General features: G+C 43.1%; 1 protein-coding gene across 2 annotated transcripts in view; it reads right to left on the reverse strand.

Annotated features, from left to right (window-relative positions):
• PDE1B (phosphodiesterase 1B) overlaps positions 1-26,066 on the reverse strand; it is a 1,810,462-nt gene that overhangs the window by 677,793 nt on the left and 1,106,603 nt on the right. For both annotated transcript variants that reach the window (XM_069653207.1, XM_069653208.1), the window contains one exon: positions 5,231-5,297. In XM_069653207.1, the coding sequence (XP_069509308.1) occupies positions 5,231-5,297 (67 nt within the window). The remainder of the gene's footprint in view (positions 1-5,230; positions 5,298-26,066) is intronic.

Genomic DNA, 26,066 nt, shown 5'->3' on the forward strand with positions numbered 1-26,066 from the left:
AAAAGAAGGGCTGTTCATTAAGCTTCAGATGAAGATAGTGATGTGTACACTCCCTTGAATGTCCCAGAACACAGAGCAGGCTACAAGGTCAATACAGATGGGAAACTTTGGTTTATGGCCAGACTTATGAGAGATGATGGATTAATTGAGTAAGTGGGCAGTAATCTGATGTGACTCAAGAACCTGGGTTTTGTTTCATTCACTCACGTGCTGCTAAACGAGCCAATAAAGTCCAAGGTTGGGTGAGAATGCCAACCAATCAGTGGGTCTATTGGGTAATCTGATATACAATGTTGAATAGACCAATCTACTGCCATTTTCTCTGTTATAATCAGTATTAGTATTATACATGTTTAGAGGTAGTTTGAGGCGTGCCTTACAGATACAAGACAGCCAATGATGCACTAATCCATGTGTACACCATATGTAAATATGTCCCCTAACCAATCCCTCCCTTCAATAGGTATTACAGTTTGCCACCTAGGATGACGTCTTAGATGATGCGTATTGGGGTATAAAACCTCTCTTTAATCAAGTTTGAGTGTGGGAACATCAGTCTGATGTCTGCCAGTTTGCCCTGCTTTATTGAACTGAGAATAAAGTAATATTTTGCCACATTCTTTGAGTTTGTCTGGTTATTTGATGTGAGATCTTTTTGGTAATCCCATCTATAGCACAAGAGGTGCTTCAAGGTGCTACAGCACAGCTTCTTTAGTGCTGGATGGTACTTGGCCAGATGAGGCATTAATGAATTTAGCAATGAAGGGAACCAGAGCTTTGGATCTGTCCTTAATAATACTATCTGGGCAGATGTCGCCTTTGCACCACAAGGGTTTCAGGCTCTTTAGGATGGAGGCAGGTTCCATCTCTGTGACTTAGCTGAAGTAAAACAAGGGGCCCTAACCAGCAGCTGTGGCCTCTGCTGCATCTCCTGCTAGGAAAGAGGCTGTAGGTACTAACAGAGAGTTAAGTAAGGGTTGCTTGTGGAGGATTGTCTTCTGTATGGTGTCGATTTTATCCAGCATTGCATTTTGAATATTGTTGCGCAATTAATCATTTTTGGTAATGGTAGGACGGGAGCCACTGGGTTTCCTGTTCCTTCAGGATTTTGAATATTTATTGCGTGCTGGATTTGGCACTAGCAATTCTCATGTTGTAGGCAGAGGGTTTTGCAAGGATGATGGCTTGTCTATAACCTTTGGCTCCCTTACTAAATTACGCCTTGTGGGTGTCTGTTGGAGACTTTTCCCAGTTTGCTCCTTGCAGTTTTTTGGCACAGAGTTCTAGTAGCTTAGGGCTGATCCAGGAGTTCATGCGACTTGCCAGTTTGGCTTCATGGGGCGCTAGGGGAGCAATAGTGTCTAGTGCTGTAGTAAGCATGCACCAAATATTAACACTCTCCTGGTTAGAGCTCGCTATTAAGATGCGGTTAGCGCTGCGCTCATTGCCAGCTTCGAACAGGTAAGCTTATACTTTCAGAGCAAACTCTAGCAGTGACTCCAAAATGAATCAAGCTTTCGCTTATTGGGTGCTTTCTCTGACAGGAAAACTGTAATCACTACTTGCCTAACAGGGAGACTAGATAAATGGATCTTGAATGACCCTTCAAGTCGGTAACATTAGCAAACTGCAATTCCGGATTGTGAGCACTTACGCATTCGGTAACTTTGAATTATGAGCCCTACAATCACGTATACATGAATATTGGTTCTTTATTATATTTTTTCATGTATTATTAGATGATCATAATGAGAAACCATTGCCACAGGACAAATAGTACTATGAACCAATTCTGAGCAAATTTCTTGTCTCGATCGTCTATACATTGATTCACAAGAAGATAGGTGAGACCTGGTCTATCTCGTTATCACACTTCAATTTCGCACTGAGCATGGCAATGTGATTAGTCACTCTTTCACTTCAACTGCACCATATATATCGAGATACCCAGTCAGGACTGCCTCCTTAGATTTGTAGCAGTTACTATATAATGTTATTCTATGACTTATAATTAAGTCAACACAACCAATTTTGGGGTTCATTATCTTGGTGTCACTCTGAGGTGCTGTCCGCGCATGTCCAATGCCCGACATATATGCTGAAAGCAATACCAACATATGTTTCAAACCAATTTATACAAACCAAAAGGTAAAAATTGTTTTCTGTCTTCTCCTGTTTTCTCCCTGCAACGCCTGTATGCATCTTCACAAACTGGGTATGTAAACTCTTAATCCTAATTTTTGATTATCTGATACTCTGTTGAATTAATGTGTGATGTGTTGTTTAATCAATGTGAATTTACTTGATTATATTGGACTGTAATAATCATCTTACCCATCATGTCAGCTTGAGAACACCTTTTTTGTTGAAACACGTGTCGGCTGACACTGCGTGATAATAAATGATTGGTGCTGACTGACTCTGATTGTTTACATATATGTATACACTCATCTCACTAATTACAAATCTTACCAATTCAGGGAAGAGCACGCTTTGTAGGTCATTTCCTATAAAAACGTGCAATGAGGTGCAATGTTCATTTCTATTTCTACACCTTCCATGAATGTTCATAGAGGCACATCCCCTCTCCCTCCCACCCCAACCTCCAAAATCAGCTCCTTGGCCCAGAATTACCTCCATGTCCCTCTTCCTTGCCCTAGAGCTTACGGTTGAGGCTCCTTGCCTCATAGGTAAGTGCTGGGATGAGGAAGAGGAGTGGGACTAGGAGTAATGAAGATTACAGGTAGCTAAATAAAGCATTACTTCCATGTACCTCTACCTCATCCCAGTACTTATGTATGAGGCAGAGTGCCTTATACACAAGTACTGTCTCATACACACTGGGAAGAGGAAGAATAGGGCTAGGAGTAATGAAGATTACCAATCAGTAATCCAGACATCAAACACAAGAATTGGTGCAACACCATTGAGTTGACTGGGATTCAGCACACCACCCCCTGAAATGTTGGGCTATGTTACCAGACCTGGCTGACCTTCAGAGCAGTTGCAAGACAGAAAAGGACACAGATGTTAAACGGCACCTGGGTTTCTCTGTTAACAAGAACCCACCAATTACTAACATAAAGCAATTCACTGTTACTACCTGCATTCAAATGCCAATTTTTTTAGGCAATTGAAATCGTGATGTGGGTTTAATAATTGCATGCCCGGGGAGTGATTGGAAGGGTAGAGAGGGAACAGGAGACCACTCATTCTCACAGCAGTCCATAGGTGGGTGCTTTAAACCTTAAAGGAGAGTTAACTGCTTGTAACATTGAAGCTGCACTAAAAGAGTCTCATAAAAATGCATAAAGAAATTAGATGTCCCAAACAAATAAGTTTGCCCCTCCCCCACCGCCCATGAAGTTGGCACCCCTCCCAACATTTGAAGGGTTAGCCCCCGAAATTTAGGTTTTGTTGCGCCCCTGAATGCAAGCACACACACCATTCACCATATACACACACACACACCCAGCCATCCATACATTTAAGTGTGCATTCTTTCACCTTACTGGCACACCCAGGCAGCCCTCCATACATTTAAGTGCGCACCCTTTCACCATACAGGCACACCCGGGCAGCCACCCATAAAATTACGTGTGCACCCTTTCACCATACAGGCACACACACCCAGGCAATATCAAATAGCTTGTTTTTCTTTTAAATTGAGTTAACTAGAATATTGTTTGAGATGCTAGTATATCTATTAGGTAGTGAGGCGGTCTTTATTCTAAATAAAGTGGGAGATTTAGATAGGCATGGATGTTCTGATTTACTTTCGTTTGTATCAATTGAAAGCTTTTTCCTAAGCCCTCATACACTCTTGAACCCAGGGAGAATGCATGCTCAGGGTAAACAAAATGCACATATGGCAAGGCTTGTTTTTACAGAAGCCTATAGTCAAGTAAACTGCGATTCCATAGAGAATAACAAAGATAAACAATGTGTTTATATTTTAAATTGGTTTGATTCTTTCTCTCTCATCAATACATAGGCCTTCTGTGCAGCTCTGTGTGTGTTTTACCCAGAAAGGGAATCAAGGCTGTATGCAATCGTTACTGTTCAACGGGCATGTCACAGGTTAAAATAAAATAACTGTGCTAAATAAATGACAATGATGCCCACCTCTTTTGGGGTGGTTGTACCAAACTAGATGTCAATTGATTAAAACATCCTACAGGCTGTAAGATAGCTCAACAAGATGTGACATTAGAGCAGATCCAGCAGGGCGGATGTTTGCATCCCCAGTAAGGGGGTGGGGGTGGAGGGGCAGCAAAAGACAAACATGCCCTTCGCCAGCCATCCTGGAATGGTTCTCTGCATGACAAAAAGTAAGAGAAGATTTGCTGATTTTCTCAAAAAGTATAGAAACGCCATACCCTTTAGCTCCCACCCACTTTGACCCCTGCTCCAAGGGCCAATGAAGGTAACACTGAGTCATTCATGGAGTCAAATGTGACTGTAAATATCCCACAGGGCTCCATAGAAAACTATGCCCAGCTTGAATTGCATTTCGCAACGTATTGGCACAGGTGAACGTGAATGATGGACTCAACGTAATTGTAAATGTTACGGGACAGCCAGAGACCAATCACACATTTCCTTAATCTACGTATATCTATACAAATGAATGAACATACAGACAGAAATATCAGTTCTTTGAGGATCAACAAAGTGCCAGGAGATTGGTCCTGTGATTGTCAATGATATTGCGAGGAGCTATTTGAAAAGAAATGTTACATTGTGTACAAGTCCCATATCAAAGTTGGAGTTTCTCCTGATACAACCTAAAACCGTTCTCAAGTACCTCAATGGATATTGCTGATTTGTCAAGGTTTTAATTGGTGTTGATGTACAATCTGCGATGCACTCAGCCACACAGTCTCCCATGCACAAGGGTTCAATGTCTAGCTAGTGGAAACAAGAGACAATTACCTGTGTTTTACCAGCACCCTGAAGACTGGCAATTATTCACCAAAATGTGATTATGTAAACCTTCCTCAGCACATCAAAGGGGGTGAGGGATTGTAGTAAACATGATAACGCAGTAGCGCCCCTTGGGTGCAGCACTTAATCCCCCGCTGATTTAGGGGAAGCATTACAAAGAAACTCACTCCATACAGGGCAGCTCTTCCCAAGATGGAGGGTAGTGGAAACACACCAGACTGCTTCACAATGACAAACACAAGCCTGTTATGGAGGGTTTCATTTTCTATTTTGTAAAATGTACCTTTAAGCCATTGACAACGGCAGGCGAGTAATTTGGTCCAACTGCAGTGTATGTCCGTCGGAACATTCTGGGAGAAAAAGAAAGAAACTTTTAAATGGGATTGATATACCTTTATTATATTAATAAATAAATAATGTTATTGCATACAACATGAGGCGCCGCAGCAGATAAAGGATACTGCTATCTTGAAACGTATTGTAGTGCCACCAGTGAACATTATCGTACCACTCAACTACATTGCCGGGAGTAAAGGTGCCATCACTTCAGGATGTGCCACTCCTACTCAACACTGTCTCAAGGAATGACCAATCACTCTTTCTCCAGGCGACTTATGGTTTGTTGGAAACAGTTCACAGTGATTAAGGAGGGCTCATTAGAAAAACAATGACAATAATTGCTCACCTTCACATTCACAACAGGTTTGCACGTAACATGAACAAGCTGAACCTATAAAGTCAAACTAAGAAAAAAAATACGACTACCACCTTTCATGATCTGAAGAAGCAGGAACATTGGAAGAATGAGGGGCCTCCACATGTCTCCAAACTCGGATCCGGGAGTACTCGACAGCTCGTGTGGAAGATCCTGAGAGCAGAGGGGCACAGCATGTAAATGCTGGGATAGACTGTTACATCATTTTCTTGGTTCTGTTGAGGTTTCTTGCACCATTTCCTCAAAAATCAATGTTTTCCTCTGGTAAACCTTCTGCCAAAAGTACACGTTTTCCACGTCTGGTCTATAATGAAGTATGCCGTAGACCCATTAGTTAGACAGTCATGGCTGCTGCAAAGGTATCAAAGCACAAACCCAGGTACTTGCTTTCACTTGTGTGAAGTATGCAAGTGAGCAGTTTGCTGCAGTCTATTTATGCGGGGGTGTGTGGACTGACTCAGGGGCTCGGTTTACCCAAATGTTAAAGCATTTCAGAATTATGGAAGAATTAACCCTTTTACCTGTGCCAAATCAAGGTTGTAGAACCTGAAAGAACACTCCACCCAAGTTATGTTATGCTATTTCTATAGCGCCTTCTGCCACTGTTATCGCTTCAAAGCACAGTGCTGTTTGGAGGCCCTTTGGAACACTGTTGTCCGAACAAACATGACAATAAAACGACATTAAATTGCATGCAAATAGTAATTAGAGTTCAGTGACTATTCAATTGTCTTCTCAATCCTAGTATCTATCCTAAGCCTCTTGTTAGAGGCCACCTCACTGAGTGGCTAAATGTAGTAGGGTGAATGAGCGCAATGTATTTCCCATCCATCCATAAGGGTGAACACAATCCGCTGTGCAATGAGAGGGATCATCTGGAAAGTCTCATGGAGCCTCACCTGACTGTGTTGACGCTGATGTTTTAGGAATAAAGGCCTACTATCTGGAGTAGGCCAATGTCCATGATGCATTCTGAGCAGTGCCACAAAGAGTAGGCAAGGATTGGGTGCGCACCTGGATCCTGAATATTTATCAGGTGAAGATTGTGCACACTTGCCCTCCACCATTAACCCTCCCACAAACAGCACGTCCTTGCTATGACCAAGGGTCGTGTGCAGTGCGTCTTGCGTAACTGGGCCCTATAGCTTAATGCATATGCACCGTACCAGAAAAATGATGCCTGTGATGGGAAAAGGTGAGAGCTTCTGGAGGGTGGAGGGCTCAGAAGCAAAAGTTGAGGAATGAATGATGTTTTCCCAGTTTGCAGATTGGTGTTTGAGGGAAAGCGTGAATATGGATATATGTGTGAAAGCTTGGGAAGATGTTAACACTAAGAAAGATTGTTAGAAGAGTTACAAGACTTTTACATCAAGAGGTTAAGAATGCACTGCTAAGATATTGTATTGGGTGAGCAGGTGAGAGTCTGATAAACTCATAATTCAAGTTCATGGTAGAACAGCTCTAACTCCTATGCCACTTTTACACACAGTTAAAGTTAAGCAGGCTTTTCCCATTCTGGATTGTTGCAGTCCTTCTGGTCTTTGACTGGGATTCGAGCCACGCTTTGACAGTCTCTCAACAGCAAGCTAGACTGCGCAAGATGCCTGAAAGGTCAAATAGAACAATGCCCATTGGAGACAACTTCAAAAGGCAGTACATCCTGGGTGACCGGTCTTTATACAGTTGAAGATGTTTTAATGGGGGAAACAATATCTGCTGGCTATTAAAATGACTGGCTGTTCGCAGACACGCATCACTTGACCTGCTGTCAAATCGTGACACTAACACTCCCTCTATCCTCATTCTCCTTGACCGCTCCTCTGCCTTCGACACGGTTAACCACAAAATCTTGATCACAAGTCTCTGTGACACCCTGGGAATCACTGGTCAGGCTCTGGCGTGGTTAACCTCCTTCCTCTCTGACCGCCCATCCCAGGTGGAACAAAGAGCCTTTAACTCGACTATCACTCTCTCCCCTTGGTTCTTCAACATCTACATGGCTTCCCTGGCACGTGTGAGTGCCACTTTCACCTCTAACTTCCAGTGTTGTGCGGATGACACACAACTATCTTTCAGGCTACCTTCAGCCACCTCCTCCTCCTCCTCGCTCATATCTGACTGTCCGTAAATTCAGTCATGGTGTGCTGCAAATGACCTCTGCCTCAATGCCAGTAAGACTGAGATTGCTCGCATTGGCACCTCTGCTCCTGCTTTCCCACTTTCACTCTGGCCGGCCTCCCTTGTCCCTGCGCCCGCTCCCACCTGTGAGGCAGAAAACTTGGGGTCATCTTTGACTCCACTCTCGCCTTCTCCTCTCACATTTCCAACATCTCTAAAAGTCACTTTCCCCCAGCGGCTCACTGTCTCCAGAGCCCATGTTCTCTCTAGGCTGAACTATTGATGTATTGATTGTTTATTTGTATAGCGCCAATACACAATGTGTTTCAAAGCGCTTCAAGGAGGGAGGAAACATGGGAGAATACAGTTACATTCTTAAAGGTCCTTGAAACAAATCCGAATGTGAGAATTACTATTGTATCATAACAGATAGTACAAGTGCATGAAACAGTAAGGGAGAGTTGAGGGAGGGAAAAGAAGAGACAGAACTAGCAGTAGCATTACTATTCCTGATGGCAATTGTTGCAGTGCAAGAGTGACACAAGGAGAGGGGTGAGGGGGAGGAGGGGATGAATGGGGGAGGGATGAGAAGGGAAGAGGAGAGGAACAAAACAAGTGACTATCTTAAGGGTCAGTATCTGATCAAGGTAGTACTGGGGGGGAGGACAAGGAGGGCAAAGGGGGGACAGACAAGCTCATGTCATGGTCAGGGGACAGTGATAGGAGTAAGTGCTTAGATAATAGAAAGGAAACAACCTCTTCCTCAACCTCCCTTCTTCTGCCCTGCAACATCTGCAACTCATCCTTGGCCTCAAGCCCAGAGACTGCATCTCTACATTGCTGAAATCCCTTCACTGGCTCCCTCTGACTGCAAGGATCAAAATCAAGACCATCTGCATTGTTCACAAGGCTTACTGGGGCCTGGGACCTACCTACCTGTAATGCTGCCTGTTTAAATATTGTCCCTCATGAGCCCTCCGCCCATCTACCTCCAACCTTCTGCGAGTGAGCCGGTTTGCCAAGCAGAGATTTGGAGGGAGATCCTTATCCTCAGTAGATGCTTCCCTCTGGAATAGCCTCCCTGCTGCCCTCCATCTTGAGCAAGATCTCCTTAAATTGCAGAAACTCCTCAAGACCTTCCTCTTCTCCTCTTTCTTCTCTCTCCCTCTAGCCTGTTAACTTAGTTTTCTGTTCTTTTCTCTGTTCTTCCTGCTCTCCCTCCTTGTCCTTACTGCTTGCAGACTGGCCGCCTAGTGCACCTCAGAGTCTCACAGGTCCCAGAACCCCAGCCAGTCCTCTTTTTGCACTTGCCTCAGGGCCCAAAACCCCACACTGCACTTGAGAAATGACCCTAAGAATAGCTCTCTCTGCACTCACCGCAGTCTCAAGAAACCTGGTGCACTTATCTCCCCCTCCCTGTGACCTTCTGTGCACTTGTACGATCCGCACGCACCGTGCCTGAAGATTGTTGACTGTTCTCCCTTGTCTCACCCCCCTTAATTGCACTAGTGAAACCGCAGAATCGCTGTTAGGCCTATTTGCTGTATCCAAACTGTTAAATGTATTTCTACACACTTATTACTGCCTGGCAGAGTATTATCATCTCAGAAATTCAAGGGCTATGAGCGACCATTTTTCCCCCTTGTTCCAACCCTCCTTGAGCGCTTTGAAACTCTTGCTTGAGTATAGGCAATATATAAATAAACAATGCCATGCTAGTTATATTAAAATTATTCCATGCTAGTTGAGGTTTCAATGGGCACATATATCACCTGCTATACCACAGAATGCCTTTAGAATTCTGCATTCCACTGCCTGCATACTATATTTTAGATAGAATGTCTTTAGTTGTGTAGGCCTGACCAGTCTTGAAATTGTTTTGCTCTTTATGTCTTCTTAGCTGACCAAAGTTTACTCCTAGTGTGGAATGAATGCTTGGTGAACTTTGAAAGTGAGCACTGCGCGGCACCCTTATAATTTCGAAATTTAAATGTATAATCACATAAAGTGATAGAATGTTGTGATAAATGCTCCAACCACACTGTGTAATCACTACAATACTAATTCCCATCATAGAAAAGTAGCCAAAGACAGATGACAGCAGAGTCATGCTCCCCTTGTGGGAATTAATATAGTTTGTATTTATTTTAGTAGTCTAGACACCCCTACAGGTATGCCCTAATAAGCAAATAATGAGCCTCACACACCTCTTGACCAATGAGAACTTCCTATCACACTTTGTGTCTTGGGGGGAATCTTGGCATGACTTCGGATACCTTTTCAGTGTTGTGTGACTTTTTGTCATAAAGCTGGATAATATGTTGTGATTTGAACCACTGCCAGCCCACTTCCTTACCGAGTAGCCACATTGATGATGTTAAGGCCAGATGCTGTTTAAATATTGTTTACATATCATATATGGCTTATGGAATGTGAATAGATTCCTGACTCTATAGATATGCTGGCCCGTTGCTTCTCTCCTTTAACTTCCCTAGACTAGATGTCACTGCACATTGTGAATTTCCAATGCCCCCACCATTGCCAGTAGAATTAACTCATACTCCCTTGTCCTCAGGCTGAGGAAAATACTTGCCTGCCTGCGGGCTGTTAACTGCAGTCTCAGAGCTGTCTTGCCACAGCCATACCTGCTTGATAAGTCACAGATAAACTGGCTGAGAAGTGGATGTGAAGGATAATTGACCCTTTAAATGCTGGTGAGGTACAGAGTGTTCTTCGTAGTGAGGAGAAACATCCACCTTAAGTTTGCATCGGTGCAAGTGATGTATTCCCATCCTGCCTGGTGAAGGGACTCATCAGTGGACTCCTTTGCAGAGAGGCTTCACCTATACATGAGCCGTGACACCATATTCTTGCGTAGTTTAGACCATGTTGATAGGTAGTGGGAGGACATCTAAGAATTATGTGTTCCTGCTAGAGAACGTTCACTTCTCTAATAATTGGAGAATGAGGTTATGGACAACCAGAGGCATAGGCAGGGTAGGGCCTGAGTGGCATGGCCCACCCAAAATTTGTAAATGCCCACTCAGCAGCTCTGTGTGGGCATTTACAGATATTTTTGTCAGTTCAGTGGGCCCAACTACATTAGCTTCAGGCCCCATTTGCTAGACAATCCTGGCTACGCCTCTGGTGCTTTCCAACTCAACAACCTAATCACTCCTTCAGACCTTCTTTACTCGTCTCAAATCACCTCCCATGAGTGAGGAATGCATCTTGTGTTGGTAGATATCCTTCATGAGGCTTAGCTAGGCCTGCATTCCATTTCAAAGGGCCATCAAAGAGAATAAAAAAGGAGAAGGCATAATAGAGCGGGAAGTAGGTGGAAGATGAGGGGTCAGGGGGTTGGCAGTAAAAGAAACAGGGCCTGGCCTGGCATAGAGTTAGAAGTTAGGGAACACAACAATGAGTGAGTGACAAGGAAAGATGTCTCAGGCATGCAGCTCTCTGAGTCTTCCCCACTGTACCTGCAGAAAGAGATGTCCTATTCCTAGCTCTCTCCCGGATGGATACATTTGCCTGGAGAGCCCAGAACTAATGTCACTTAGGCAGAGGGTAAACCGAGGGCAATGGAGCAGGAACACCCCTTCATTTTACTATGCTCCCAGGTGGCTTCTGGGAGGAAAAAGTCATCAGTATTCCATCAAGCTCATCTTCACCTAGGCCACCGTCACTAAGGTTTACAAAGCAGGCTGTGACACTTTCTGGGGCCTCAGTGGCCAGGCCTACGTGCAAGAGCACAGATCCTAACCCTAAGTTGTGTTGGTGGCTGCACCAGAGGGGCTCCATAGGACATAGGGCTGTCCCCATATGGGCTGTGGTCACATTTGGGAGCATTATCGACACGTGGAGCATGCAGGGCACAGACCTCTGCCCATTTCCCTCCAGGATTAGGCCCTGATTGTCAGTGGTGGAGCCAGCCACTCCACAATTGAGGAAGTTAAAGGCAGAAAGCAGCCCTCTCACCCCAGGGCAAAGAGTGGGAAAGGCTTGTTACAGCAAGAGTCTTTCAAATATTTCACTTTTGAGAGCACAGTGTTTACATTTAAGAATCATGAACAAGCAGCAATAAGAAAGCATACAGTAGCAGAGGGCAGAAGACTGCCCTGGGCATATCAATACACCCCAATGACAAAGTCAAAATTTAACTGACCTGCTTAGCTATTAGTGGCTCACACCTCACAATGATTATCATCTCTCCGTGAGGCACAACATCCTCTGAATTGGGGTGAAAAATAGATCTAATGTGCCAAAGGAAGGCAACATGGAAATTCAATGTCCTGCTCTCAGAGGAAGGAGGGTCAACAGCCCAATAGGTTAATGCACCTACTGCAGCCTCCTATGTGTAGCCTGCACGCAACATATTCAGTTGCTGGTGAGATGCTGATACAGGATTGCTTGCTATGCAGTGGCCGGTGGTCTCCTCACAGCGCCTCGAGAAGGTGTTCTGTTTGAGTTCCAGTGCAATTATGGTATTAACCATGACCCGTAGATTGCATCTTTTCCCCTCGTTTTTTTCCCTCAGTCAGTTGGGGCCAGAGTGTCATGATCACTGGGTTCTCCTTCAGAGATTTTCCTAGGTTCCTAGTTCAGCAGGGTAAATTCATGGGTTAAAGGTAAAGAGGACTTGGTGGTTACTTGTAGAATACTTCATTAGATTTCAACATGGCTGCCCCCTGAATTCCTCGGAATAGAATGCGCAGTCACTCACTGGGTATTTAAGCCCCTCCCCTTTTTCGTTCCGCGCTTCGCGTCTGATTTTCTTCAGAGACGCTTACCTCGGTTAGATACAAGGTTCAGGAAGGAGAGTAGCGATAAAAGAAATAGTTGAGTACAACGCACCCAGAGAAGAGAGTGATCAGCATTGAGAGTGGTGTCCCCGCAGAGTCTAAGGTAAGCGTTACACAGAGAGACAAGCTTTTGTATGGGTGTTACCAAGGCCAGAGTGCAGAAAACAAAGGCACAACTGTTAGTGGGAACGAGGATATTGAAGGGGCATCAGCTGTTGACTGATCGCGCAGGGTAATGCATCCCCATTTTCAATAAAACATTTTTTTAAAAACATCACCAGGAGATACCAGACATTGGATTAGAACTCAGGATTCCAGCATTGCAAGACCCGGCACTTACCACTTGAGGCACTGGTGATATGTTTCTGAGAGTTGCTTTTGGCCGTATATATCTTTCTCCTGCATGCTCCTGTGAGCATACCCATTTGCATTGTGAAACATGTTCACTGAAGCCAACGAGGATAGAACACCTGGCCCCCAGCTCCACCAAATACCAGCTAACTGAAGTGGCCTAGAGGTTAAATATTTGTGTTACAGCACTTAGGGGACTGGGGGGCCTGGGTTCGAGTACTGCTTTCAGCACATAAACTGAATAGTTGGGTAATCTCCTTGTACAGTTGTGGGTACCCACACTCCTTCTAAAAGGTTCAGTGGCTATGTAATGAGTTCCCTGGTAAAGGGAGGGTGGAGGAAAGCAGAGAGGCGGACTGTGGAGGCGAGGAAGTGCAGGGTAAACAAAGTAGGAGGCCGGCCAGGCTAAAGGGGGAGGTAGGGCTGGATGAATGGGTCCCTGTGGAGAGGAGGAGGGGTGGGGTGAGTGGGGGGTAGGTCTAGAGGGTCATGGGGATGTACGATAAAGTGGGCCCTGGCGAGACAGAGAATAAGTCAGCCCTGGGGCCCCCCAGCGCTGTAACGCAAGCACTTAACCTCTAGGCCACTGCAGTTAGCTGGTATTTGGTGGAGCGGGGGGCCAGATGTTCTATCCTCAATTTCTGCAGGGAACATGCTTCAAAATGCAAATGGGTATGCTCAGAGGGGCATGTAGAAGAAAGCTATATACGCCCAAAAGTTACCCTCAGAAGTGCAGCCACCAATGGCTCAAGTGGGAAGTGCTTGGTCTTGGAATGCTGGCGACCTGAGTTCTAATCCAATGTGTGGCATGTTTTTTTTATTGAAAATGGGTTTGCATTGCCTTGCGCGATCAGCCAAAAGCTAATGTGCCTTCAATACCTGCATTCCTACTAACAGTTGTGTCTTTGTTTACTGCACTCTGGTCTTGGTAACCCCCATACAAAAGCTTGTCTCTCTGGCCCCCAACTGACTGGAAAAAAAGAGGGTAAAAGGTGTCATCTACGGGTCATGGTTGAGAAGATATTTGCATTGGGACTCAAACAGAATGCCTTCTCCAGGTGCTGTGAGGTGACCACCGGCCCCTGCATAGCAAGCAAACCTGTATCAGCATCTCACCAGCAACTGAATGTGTCGCCTGCAGGCTACACATAGGAGGCTGCAGTAGGCGCATTAGCCCATTGGGCTGTTGATCCTCCTTCCTCTGAGAGTAGGAAACTGAATTTCCATGTTGCTTTCCTTTGGCTCATTAGATCTATCTTTCACCCCAATTCAGAGGATGTTTTGCTTCACGGAGAGATGATAATCATTTTGAGGTGTGAGCCACTAATAGCTAAGCAGGTCAGTTAAATCTTTGCCTTTGTCATTGGGGTATGTTGATATGTGCAGGCAGTTTTCTGTCCTCTGCTACTGTATGCTTTCTTATTGCTGCTTGTTCGTGATTTTTAAATGTAAACACTCTGCTCTCAAAAGTGAAAGATTTGAAAGGCTCTTGCTGTAGCAAGCCTTTCCTACTCTTGGCCCTAGGGGTGAGACTGCAGAGGCTTAGGCAGGGTAGGGCCTGATGGGCAAGGCCCATCCAAAATCTGTAAATGCCCACTCAGCAGCTCTGTGTGGGCATTTACAGATATTCTTGTCAGTACAGTGGGCCCAACTACATGGAAGCAGGAATTTAGCACAGTTCTGGAGCAGGCTGTTGGAGGGCTGCTGTTTAATTTATTTTTGTATATATTTGTAATGCACCATAGCCGCAGGCATCAGGACGCCCATACACAGGAGAAAACATAATAAGGGGACAATGCAAAGGGATGGAGAGAGCAGGAGCTAAAAGATCAGACAGATGAGAGAGCGGACTGAAGTTTAAGGGGTTACTCGAATAAGTGAGTTTTCCGACTTCTGTTATAGATAGGAAGATTTCCTTTGTGTAGTAGGTCCGGAGAAAGTGTGTTCCATGCCTTTGCTGCTTGGGCAGAGAAAGAATGACCATTCCCTCTCACCTGTTTAGTTTGCAGGCATGCCAGGCAGAGAGAGTTACTGGAGCGCAACACTCTTTTAGGTTCGTATTATACCAAGCAATGTCTCAAGTAAAATGGTGCTGTACCATACAGACACTTGCGGGTTAAGGTGTTTATTTTAAATTGAACTCTGGCCGCAAGAAGGAGCCAGTGTAGTCCTTTCCTGTGGTTAGACAAATGTTCTCCCATGGGAATGTTTTTGACATTCCTTACTGCTTCATTTTGGAGAATTTTGAGTTTGTGTATGTTGCCTTTACTATCTCTGCCTAGTACCACATTGCAATAATAGATTATAGGCATAATTATTGCCATTACTAATGGTTTTTGCTAGAGACAATGGGGTTGATTTGTCTCTGCAGTCTTAGGTGGTGCTGTGAGCTTCACACTGTTATTTCAGCATGGAGCTCTCTACTCAATGATGCTTCAAAGTATACACCCAACGTGTTTACCTTTCCAGAAACAGCTACCCTGTGGTTATCAATGATGAAGTGTGAGTATCTAGGGTCAAGTTTGGCTCTTGCCTGCGAGGATCCAAAAATCATGGGCTTGGTTTTTGACCCATTCACACACATCCAGTTAGACGACATTGAGCGACTAATGGATTTGTAAATGAGAGTGATCCTGTCAAGATCTATGACATAGTAACCACTCAGTTTCATCGTTAGCTCGGTGCCATCTGCGTAGATGGCGAATTGTACCCTGAGAACATTCAGCATATTAAAGAGAGCCAGAGAGAGGCATGCCCCTGCCAGACTCTGCAGGTAAGTTTCTGTGGGTCATAGATTGCATTATCCCATTGCACCGAAGATTTCCTCTTGTTAAGGAAAGATAAGACCCATCTTATTGCATTCTCAGAGCAATAACCTGAAGTAGCTAGAGTTTGTAAGAGTTGTTCGTGCTTGAGAAGGTCAACTGCTGAAGACAGGTCTAGTAATACTAGCAGGCCAGATTGCTTTTATCCATAACATTAAACATTTGTGATTGGAGATCTAACAGTGCGGATTCTGTGCCGTGATCTGGCCTGAAACTGGATTGCATTGTGTGTAGAATTGAGTTGCATTCTAAGTGTTTTTGAAATTGTATGCTTGCCATTTGGTCCATGATTTCCAAGAGGAAAGGGGCATTAGTGATAGGCCTCAGGATGGTAGTGTCTCTAGTGTTCAAATTGGGCTTTTTTAGGCAGGGGTTACAACCACCTCTTTAATGGTGTCTGGTATGGTGATGTGTTCAAAGATGGAGTTAAACAAAGTGTGAAAAGAAAGGGGCAATGATCTTTGAGATGTCTATGAAGAGTTTGGATGGAATAGTGTCTCCATTGCATGTGGTAGGGTGCATGTTTTCCAATACTTTGGTAACTTTTGTTACTGAGATTCATTTCAATTTGAACTTTATCTGGCTACCAGCATCTTTAGTTCCCATCTGATTGGATAGTGTTTTGGGGACATGTTGTGTGTAATTTGTTTATGTGCAGATCTAATCTTCTCAGCAAAGGCGTGCTGCACTCTAGTCCAATCTCACTTAGTGGGCCGGGGGATATTGGGGTCTTAGGTCTCTGTAGTTTTTCAAATATCTCAGTGTCTGCATGCTATTTTCAATCTGATTGTTGAAGAATTATTATTTAGCTTCAATTATTGCTGTTCTATATGCTTTCTGCAAAATCTTCCCAGTAGCCTTATTTTGGTGAGTTTTGGATTTAGTACATGAGAGCCCGGCCTGCCCCTTTTTCTTTTTCATGATTTCTAGTGTGGAAGTGAACCATTTATTGTGGTTAGTCCCATCCCTTGCCATTTTCAATTTCATCAGAACTACCTGGTCTAAAGTTCTGAGGAGGTGGAGTTTATCTGAGTCCAATAAAACATATGGAGGATCCAGGTCAGTGGTAGAGGGCATAAGTGCAGTGAGGCAGTTGATTAAGTCTTCTGATGTCACTTTATTGAGGTTCCTTGTAAAGACTTTTTCCAGTTCATTATACTTGTGGGGGACGTGGTCTCTCTGGTGGGTTGAGATAAAACTCAAAAAAGAAGTGGTCCAACCAGATGCATGGTTTAGTTTCTATGCCATCAATTTTGATGTTCCTAGATGCCATCCAGTACAGGATGTTTCCCCTGATGTGGGTAGGGTCATTGTTGTCTAATGTGATGCCTATGCTCTTAAGAATTTGGTACCATCTCTGGTTTGGGTAAGGTAGGAAGGTGAGGAGTGAATGGGAAGTGGTGAAACCAATTTGCGTAGCATAGAGTGCATTATTTTAGAAAGCTGGGCTTTCCAATTCAAACAACAGTAAATGCAATAGAAAATAAAACTCAGGTCACTGTGATAATAGAGTAGTTTGGAATGAATCCTCCCCTTTTCTGAACAAGATGTGTGGCTTAACCCATAACCTGGACAATATGGAAGGTGCAGATGGCAGTTTGCTTATAAAAAATCCAATGTCTCCAAGTTGGCATTGTTGACTCTGGGGCAGTCCTGGGGGTATTGCCAAGACCGGCCTTCCCCTGATAAAAACATACCAAGACAAATAGGGTCCTGGTTGGTGCTAGGTGCAGCCCTATCTGAACAGGTTAGATTTTAATTGAAGTCTATGACCCTTCTAGGGTTTGTGAGTTATCTTAGTGACATTTCACTGCCTGAAATGAGGAAACTGGAAACAAATATATACCTGGACAAGTGTCCCTGGCAACAATTGTGTAAGTGACAGAAGAAAGAAGTGTTGAAATTCTAGTCTTCATGTGGTAAGGGAATCGAGGCCACTGTGCTTTGCCTCACTTCTGTTCACTTATCTGCAGGCAGTACAAGTCCTGACATACCAAATTCAGTGGTAGGGGCATACGAACAGTGAGGGATTCCCGATGACTATTAAATCCATAGCAAATCAATAAGTGGTGTTTACAGTGTCCCAATGTCATGGTAGGCCATAGAAGCAATGGGCTCAGTGTTGCAAGAAATTGTGTACCACATGGACAGAAAAGTGTTGATTTCACCTTGCACTCTGCACTCTATTGTTATTACATTATCTCAAACAATTCATGTAAAACTAAATATTTGATTGAGTCCTCCTTCTGAAACTGAACAACAGCTGCTCCATGCCACTGGTGTCCTGCTCACCTGTAGCTCCAGGAGAACATTGCTTCTCTGATGAGCAGGTCAAGAGTTTCAGGGCCCGCATAACCTTACTTAATGTCAGTCTTTGGGAAAGTTGGAATTTACTCAGCACAATCAGAAGACAAACCTGAAATAAGCAAAGGTTGGCATTTTACTATGCCATTTTATGTTAGGTGTCATTCAAGTCACCTTTGTGGTAGGGTCATGTCATTATGCAAATCTATGATCAGGATACATTGGATGATGCCAATATGGAGCCTACGTGCACTGCAAAATATGAATGTACACCAACTATTTGTTGTTGGAGGCTGGGTTTGGCATAGTCATGAGTCCCTTAGATAAAATATCAGCTTCTTCTTGCCGCTACCTCTTTTGAGTGGTTCTCCAATGCAATAATGATCACTGGCAATTTAGAAATATTAAGAAGCCTCCCAAGCAAAGAAACAATAAAACAAAGGCTAATTCTTATTCAAATGTTGGTAATGCTCCTCCCTTCTGGCCAGATCCCGGTCACTCTAATGAGACCATGGGTAGCAGTGACCATGTTGTGACAGGGACAAGTGTACTTGGGTAGGAAAAATGCATACAACAACCACACCCACAAATGATAGACGATGAGGGACTATGCAGCAGTTGTGCTCAAGATCAACTATAACAGCCTGGATCTGAAAGAGATCAGGACAGGTCAATATAATAATTGATTCTCTGAGAAGATAAGCCTAGGCCAATATTTCCGACAATAGCTGGCCTCAAAGAAATATAGCTTTCAGCAATGATTCTATGCTTACAATGTATGCCCACTCAAGATGGAAATGTTTCCAAAGATGCTTACAGAAAATACATGTCAATCTCCCTGGTGTTCCTTCAGGTGCTTTATTAGAAACCTGGCTGAATTGTACTACACCTGAGTCAATGGGTCCAATCCCAGTGTCGACCCTGACCTTGAATCACATGCGGCCTTCTCTAAACAGTGATATACCCTGGAAATTGTTTCTGCACTACTAGATTTGTAGGTGTGACAAAGTAACTTCTGCAGGAGTATAACAGCGAGTAATGGTTAAACCGCCTACTCAAATACAACCCTTATACAGACCAGCAGTGAAACAAATCAAAAAGGTAAAACATGCACCGCCAAGAGATATACCTCCTTCTCATTTTGTGGAAATGTGGGCTGAGGGAATGCTATACTCTCAGAGGGATGTGAATGTGCTCCAGTACGAACCCTAAAGAAAAGAATGCCCAATCAATGTACCATAAAATTATAAATACTTTAATCAAACACAGTGATGTACACATAACTATAAAAAACACTATTAAAAATCCACCCCATTAAGAGAGAACACAGAATATGCAATAGATAGAAAGACACAGCACTCAGGGTAATGAAACAGGCGTGAGGAGGCAATAGGCAACCACAACAAATAAAATAATATTATTTTCAGTGGAAACAGATCAAAAGTGACCTAACCAGTCTCTAGGGCCCAAAGGTGGACAAGGGGGCATCCATGGGTCAATAGTACCTTTCTGCTGTTCTTACACATTTTGATAATGTCGAACTAGGCTATGAGCTGTGCTGCAGTGCAGGTCAGACCAGGTTTGGGTCGTGCCGCTTGTTCGCATAGGTGTGTGATGTGATGCTGCAGCTTTACAAATCAATTTCTATCACTTACATACAGTGACCTGGGTGCTCCGATGCAGGATTCGAAGAGGCAGCAGTACGAATTTGGTCTGCAGAGTCAAGGAAGTTGTTTTAGCCTTACAGGTGACATGCTCTGGTTGGCACAATGCAGGGCCAAGTTGTTATGACAGGTGTTTTGCAGCGTTAGTTCGATGGTGTGCCAAAAGCAGCACCTGTGAGACTCTCTGGTTCGAGTGAGATGAACAGAAAATGAATTTTGACTGGTTAGATGCAGCAGAACTGAGAGCTTTGGCTGATCTGGTCCTGCAGATGCTGCAAGACCCTCTCCATGGGATCTAGGACTAGATGAGTCTTTTCAGATTCTACTCCCCCAGCCCAGGGAGGATGTTGCATAGTGGCAGGTCCTGATCCTCAGCAAGAGTCATCCCCAATGTGCACTGCATAGGGAGCCTTGGACTGCTCCTTCTTCACCTCAATGGCTGAGGGCTTTGAAAAGATCAACACTCCCAAATGAGGTCCTAATGCTTTCGTCCATAAGTTATTGTAGTCCAAAAATGAATTTAACAAGTCTGCATGTGATTGGACAAAAGCAAGTCTTCTTTTGGGGGTCCAATCCCTGTTTTTGAGAAAAGTGGTCTTTGCCTTCTGACATCACACCCAAAGTGCTTTGTGCTAAAGGAAGTGTAGGAGACCGGAAGGTGTTCCCATTCACTCTACATGCCGAAACATCCCAATACGTTGACCCTAACATGCACAATATGATCTGTGCTTTGTGGACCTTCCTAAGCACAATTCTATAACCCTGAGGAGCAACTACATTTCTTGTGCTCTGTGAAATATTTTTAAGCACAACTCAAGAATTTACTTAAGATGGATAATTTTTGATAGATCTATACTTTTGTTAATTGAGTGGTTTGTGGATCTTTAATTATATTTTATTTTGTCTGTTTGACTATATTGTATGGGAGTTCCCAACTGACAAATAATGAAAAACAGGTTTCTGTTTGATCTGTACATTTGTCTAATGTATGTCTGTATGAGTTTACATGTATATTTATTTGAATTTATCATGTTTAATAATGTATGAGCTTGATAATTTGTAATAATGAAAAGCAAGTAGTACTTTGTGTATTTGTTCAAATAAATTATATGATAGTCATTACCAATCAATAGATCAAGATATCTATTTTTCTTGCTGTAGTTATGGATTAATTTCCTTTGATAGCCTTTTGCTTTTTCACATTTACTGTGATCAACTAATATTATTCATAATACTGTACTATATTGCCAAGAAGAACAACATTTGTTGTTATTTTGCATGCTTGTAACCAAAGGCTTTCAATCAGACTAGGGAAAATAAAGCTACAGCTGTAATCATGTTTTGCTCAGTGTGTGTGTGCATGTGTGTGTGTGTGTGTGTATCTGTAGACAAAAGACAATCTGTGGGAGTACCAACATGCAAGAGAAAAGATACATCTAGTGGTACGTGTTGCTGTGTATGGGAAAAGTGTGATTTAAAAAAAATGTATTTGAAGTTACTGTGTTCTCTGTTTTAAGCTACTACCCTAATTGTATTAAAGGTTATGATGGTGTTTGCTGTGATATGAAGTAGCACACTTCTCTGTCTGTCCCAATACAGTAATTTAGGCTCTAACAGCAATTTTACATTTAAGTAAATGTGGAAAACTACTAGCTGCACTGCATTCTGGTGCTTGTCCACTTACATTCATAAAACTAAACAGGAATGTAAAATGACATGTGCTATCAATGTCAGGACTTAAGAAAATAGGATTGGGGAGCTCTGTTTCAGTCTGTTTTATTAAACAAGTGTATGAATGAAGTAATTAGGTGATAGAAGCAAGCAGTATTTTTTCTATATGTATTTTTGATATGTACATGATTAATATAGCTTTGACCAAATTACTAAGTAACAGAGCCATGGGGTGGTTGCTCCCCTTTGGCTATGTGCACAAACCATGGGACATACAGAGATACGCAGGGAATCTGTATGCATATGTTCAAATTCCGGCAGTGGACTTTAAGCCATGCAATACAAGGTTGAAATGGTTCAATATATGAATACTGTTTTTGCAAAAAATTGGGCAAAACACCACACAATTTCTAAGTAATTCTCTAACCCATCTAAAATTCCAATAGATGCCTGGTCGCCAACAGTATGCAGGATATGCAGTCACGGTGCCGGCAATGCCTATACAAAACACCTGTTGATGTCATTGCAAAGAATATGTCATAATTGTCATTTTAAATGATTTTTGTGATGTGGGAGTCCTCAATATGTCTGAGAGAGCTGTACGTGCACGGCAGGCAAGGCCCATTGGACAAGCACCAGAATGAACTGGATCATTCTGGCAGGGAAAGGCAGCGATCCTATGAGCTGGTCTCTGTGATCCTGTCTCCTTCATAAAGGACAGACAGCTGGCAGGTTCCCACCCATTATTGATATGTTTCCCCTTGTGACAGCCATACTCTCTTTGCTCAAAATGTTAATATAAAAAGATTCATATGTTCTCTGGTTTGTTTGTTACATGGTTCATGCACGTTTCAAGTCATTGCTTATAAAACTAAATGTTATGTTAGTCCTGTGATTTACACTATCTGTGCATATAACCCAATCACATAGTTTCCATGTGTTCATTTTTTCAGTCTTGCCAATTGTTTTGATATACAAAACTTTTAAGAATAGTCTAAAAAGTAGGCTGTGGCTTACTTTGCCTTTGCTGAATTCTGTGACCTGTCATTTGAGCAATTAGCATGATTTGCGGATATGCTAAACTGCCAAGGTTTTTTTTTTTTTTGACAAAGCAGAACGTGGTATATGCTGATTTAAAAAAAAAATTACATCACAAATACCCCTCTGATTGTTTTTGCTACTGCAGCCCCAGAAGAAACAAAGAGACTACCCTTGTTGAAATCCGAGATGCAGAGGCACCATCTAACAAAAGGCACAAGATGTACCATTTACATCCATAGTGGGCAATAGATTATTTTCTTCCTGCATAAAAGGAAAATGTGCATATTTAATCGACAGTGCCCAAGTTACAGTGGGAAAAAAGAGTAATGTTGTAATAATACTCACAAATTATGAACATCATTTTCCCAAAGGAATCTGATTGTCATGGTAAAATGTATATAAACTAAACACTGCAATGTAAATGCTTTTAAAGAGGCATCCTTCAAAGTTGCTAATTATTTGATGACAAATAAATGTACTTTCACAGATGGTGCAATTGTGAAGGGCGCAGTGACTCCCGTGGCTGAGTCTGCTGTAATGGAATTTACGAACTGCCCTCAATTTAAGTCTGCCATATCAGATGTGCGGCTAGTTGCACACACTATGGCGGGTATCTGCACTATTTGCCAATGTGATTGCCTATCTCTGCGAATCTGCCTTTTTCAAACATGAACTTCCTGAAATCAAAACTTTGATCCCGTTTGACAGCATATGAGTGCTCTTGCTGTTGCAAGGTACACACCATATTACTGAACACTGGTGGAGAGCATGCAGTGTCAGCCTTCACACTGAATGTCTCGATTGGTTTTCTACTTTCTGATATGCTTCACAATTTTTAGGAGCCAGCTACAAATGCAAATAATGAAATGAATATATTTTTGAAGTTATTAATATCATACATGCCTAGGCTATTCATATTTTATGTAAAGAGCAAATAGGCCATTGATGAAAAATCTTGGTACACATTCTCAGACATTACCATCACAGTAGCACTTACAAGTAATTACGGCATATTGGCCATTCATTGCAAGTAACTCTTGCTAACGTAAAGATTGGAGACCCTGATTTAGGGTATGGGGATTGTATCTCACTTAAGTATAGTGATTATTTGTAGTCTAGTCAGACAGCCTGTCCCTGCCAACAAGCAGGACAAGAGACTGAAAGACTGTGCCTGATCTTTGTCCCTTTCAGAAGGTCAAGTAACACCACTCTCCAGCACGAAATAGGAATCAAAGTGCAACCCCTCCTAAACCAAATGATTAGCTTACACCAGGGAGTTGCATACCAAAGGGCATTTGATGCTATTGGTCTCGGAAGGGGACTGAGCTAGTGTAGACAGGGAGTGTTTAGCACACATGGGGAAGGGTTGCACAATCCTATTACTCTGTGCAACTCTCCTACCTTCCTCTCTCCTCTGCTTCCTTTAGAATAAGGCACTGGGGGTATGACGCAAGAAGGCAAATGCCACTTGTCTCAAGGACAGGGAATGGGCCCCTTAAAGCAGGCTTGTCTCTCACAACGTCCTTGATTCGTCTTTGGGCTAAAAGACTTCAAGAAGAAAATGAATGTGTACCCAGCTGGGAGAGCAGTCCGTTTCAGAGTCATCCATTTGTGTGGTGAAGGCAAGTGATCCTAGACAGAGGCTAGCTCTGCCCCCTAATCATCCATATGGCACACTGGGGATTATCTCCTGATGGAGTAAAAATTGCCTCAATGCCAGATACACCAATGCACAGGGCCTCACTGGTTTTGAAGGACAAGTTAGGTATTCACCAGCCTCCCCTGTGTTTGGGATAACGAGGACAAGGATGTATATTTTCCTTGAGCCCCTTGATTGGGATTCACAGCAACCTGATAGCCAGATCAGCCAGAAGACCTTTCTTTGACCATTAAACTACTTAGGACCCTTTGGTGTTGCTTTTGGAACCATCCCAATAGTCAAAGCTACGTGGTGCATGTGCAACCTAGTTCACTGCACCACACCAGCTGAGCATGTCATTTCCTCAGCTCAAACTACAAGCTCATTGCTGCAACTGCAACAGTCAAGCCCGCTTTTCGGAATGCCATCATCTTCATTGCCTATCCTACTCAACAGTTACACCGACCCTACTGGCCTCATCAAACAACAATACATGTAACCCTGCATTAAACCGTCCCACCTCAAACTGCACATCCAATCATGAGCATTTTTGCAGTTGAACAATCCATCAATTGACAAACTGACCCTAGTGGCCCACACAATACACATTCTTCCATTGCCGCTTTGAACCACTGTGAACTTAAGCTGGACCCTGACTGATCTAGAACAACGTGATGGCCACATTTGAGCCTGTTCTGAACCTCACACCACAAACAGAAGCTGGATCGGATGCTGTCAAATTGCCAAAAAGAGTGAAAATGTACTATTGACTGTTAAATGCCCCCTGGTTTATCATTGGATCCTAGTGACTGATAAGACCACTTTTAACCTATTTCTTTGCAAAAGAACATATACTTTGAAGAGCATTGTACTCGTTGAATAATTTTTACCACTGTTTCATAATTCCAAGTGCTGCATCTTTCTACCTATTGCATACTCAATGTTTTCTTTCAACAGGGGTGAGCTTCTGTTGTTATGTTTGCATATTATGTGCTTAATTAAAACATATTTCATTGATTGGACTTTTTTTTATTTTGTAATATTGTTCTTTGCTTTTGTGCTGCCACTGGTTTACTTCAATGTCTCTCTTAAAAGAAATGTCTGCCCTGGGAGGTACATCTCTTGCCTATGCCTGTTTCAGCTATATTAAGATCACTCTTGTTTTGTAGTATCGTGTGAGCTCAATAGGGACTTTAGCCTCTGCTCTTGCTTGTGCTAATGCTGGGCAGAAGTAATTTCATCACATTGGTTGCATTGGTGGGATGGTAAGCAGACTGCAACTGCAGGTTATGTCAGCAAAAATAAAAGTGCACAATTACTGTTAGATTCACTGCCAAGGCATATGTTTTAATTGCTATCATGGAACTTGACATGAACTCTGCACACACTTTTTCAGTAGGTGTGCATACTTGTACTCCGTGCGACAGAAGCAATATTTCCACATCTTTCTTAATCCCTTTAGAATTAACCTTGATGCTGAAGTTAACCACTATCTTCCGTATTGGCCTCACTACTGCCTGAGGCAGAGACTTGTTCTGGATCACCTGTCTTGTCCCCCATTTTTTGCAAATGGGTTGGCAGTTGTTGTACTTTCTTCTCCTTGATCTTAAACATACCAGAGGGTTGCCGTCTTCAGCTCCATCGAGCTTCAGCTCCATCGAGCTCTGAAATGACTTGCGCATCTGTAGACAGCCTGTAGTCGCTGCTTCTAAATCTGCTGAAGATCCTCCATTTACTCTCTCCTTCCAACGTGCAGCAATAATGTTACTCATGGTTTACAGATGCTGGCTCTTCAGGTCAGTCAGCCGAAGCTCATTTCATTCTATGGACTCATCTAGTTCACTGTGCTTACATGGCTTGATGTGTGAGGTACTAATATAACGTGGAAGTATGTTGCAAAAACCTTAACTAGTGGCAGGGTCTAGATCAACTTGGTCAATTGAAGGTTTGCTGTCAGATCTAAAAAATGCCTGATGCTATCAAACC

The sequence above is a fragment of the Ambystoma mexicanum genome, chromosome 3q (assembly GCF_040938575.1).
Source record: "Ambystoma mexicanum isolate Mex_15411 chromosome 3q, UKY_AmexF1_1, whole genome shotgun sequence".
NCBI lineage: Eukaryota > Metazoa > Chordata > Amphibia > Caudata > Ambystomatidae > Ambystoma > Ambystoma mexicanum.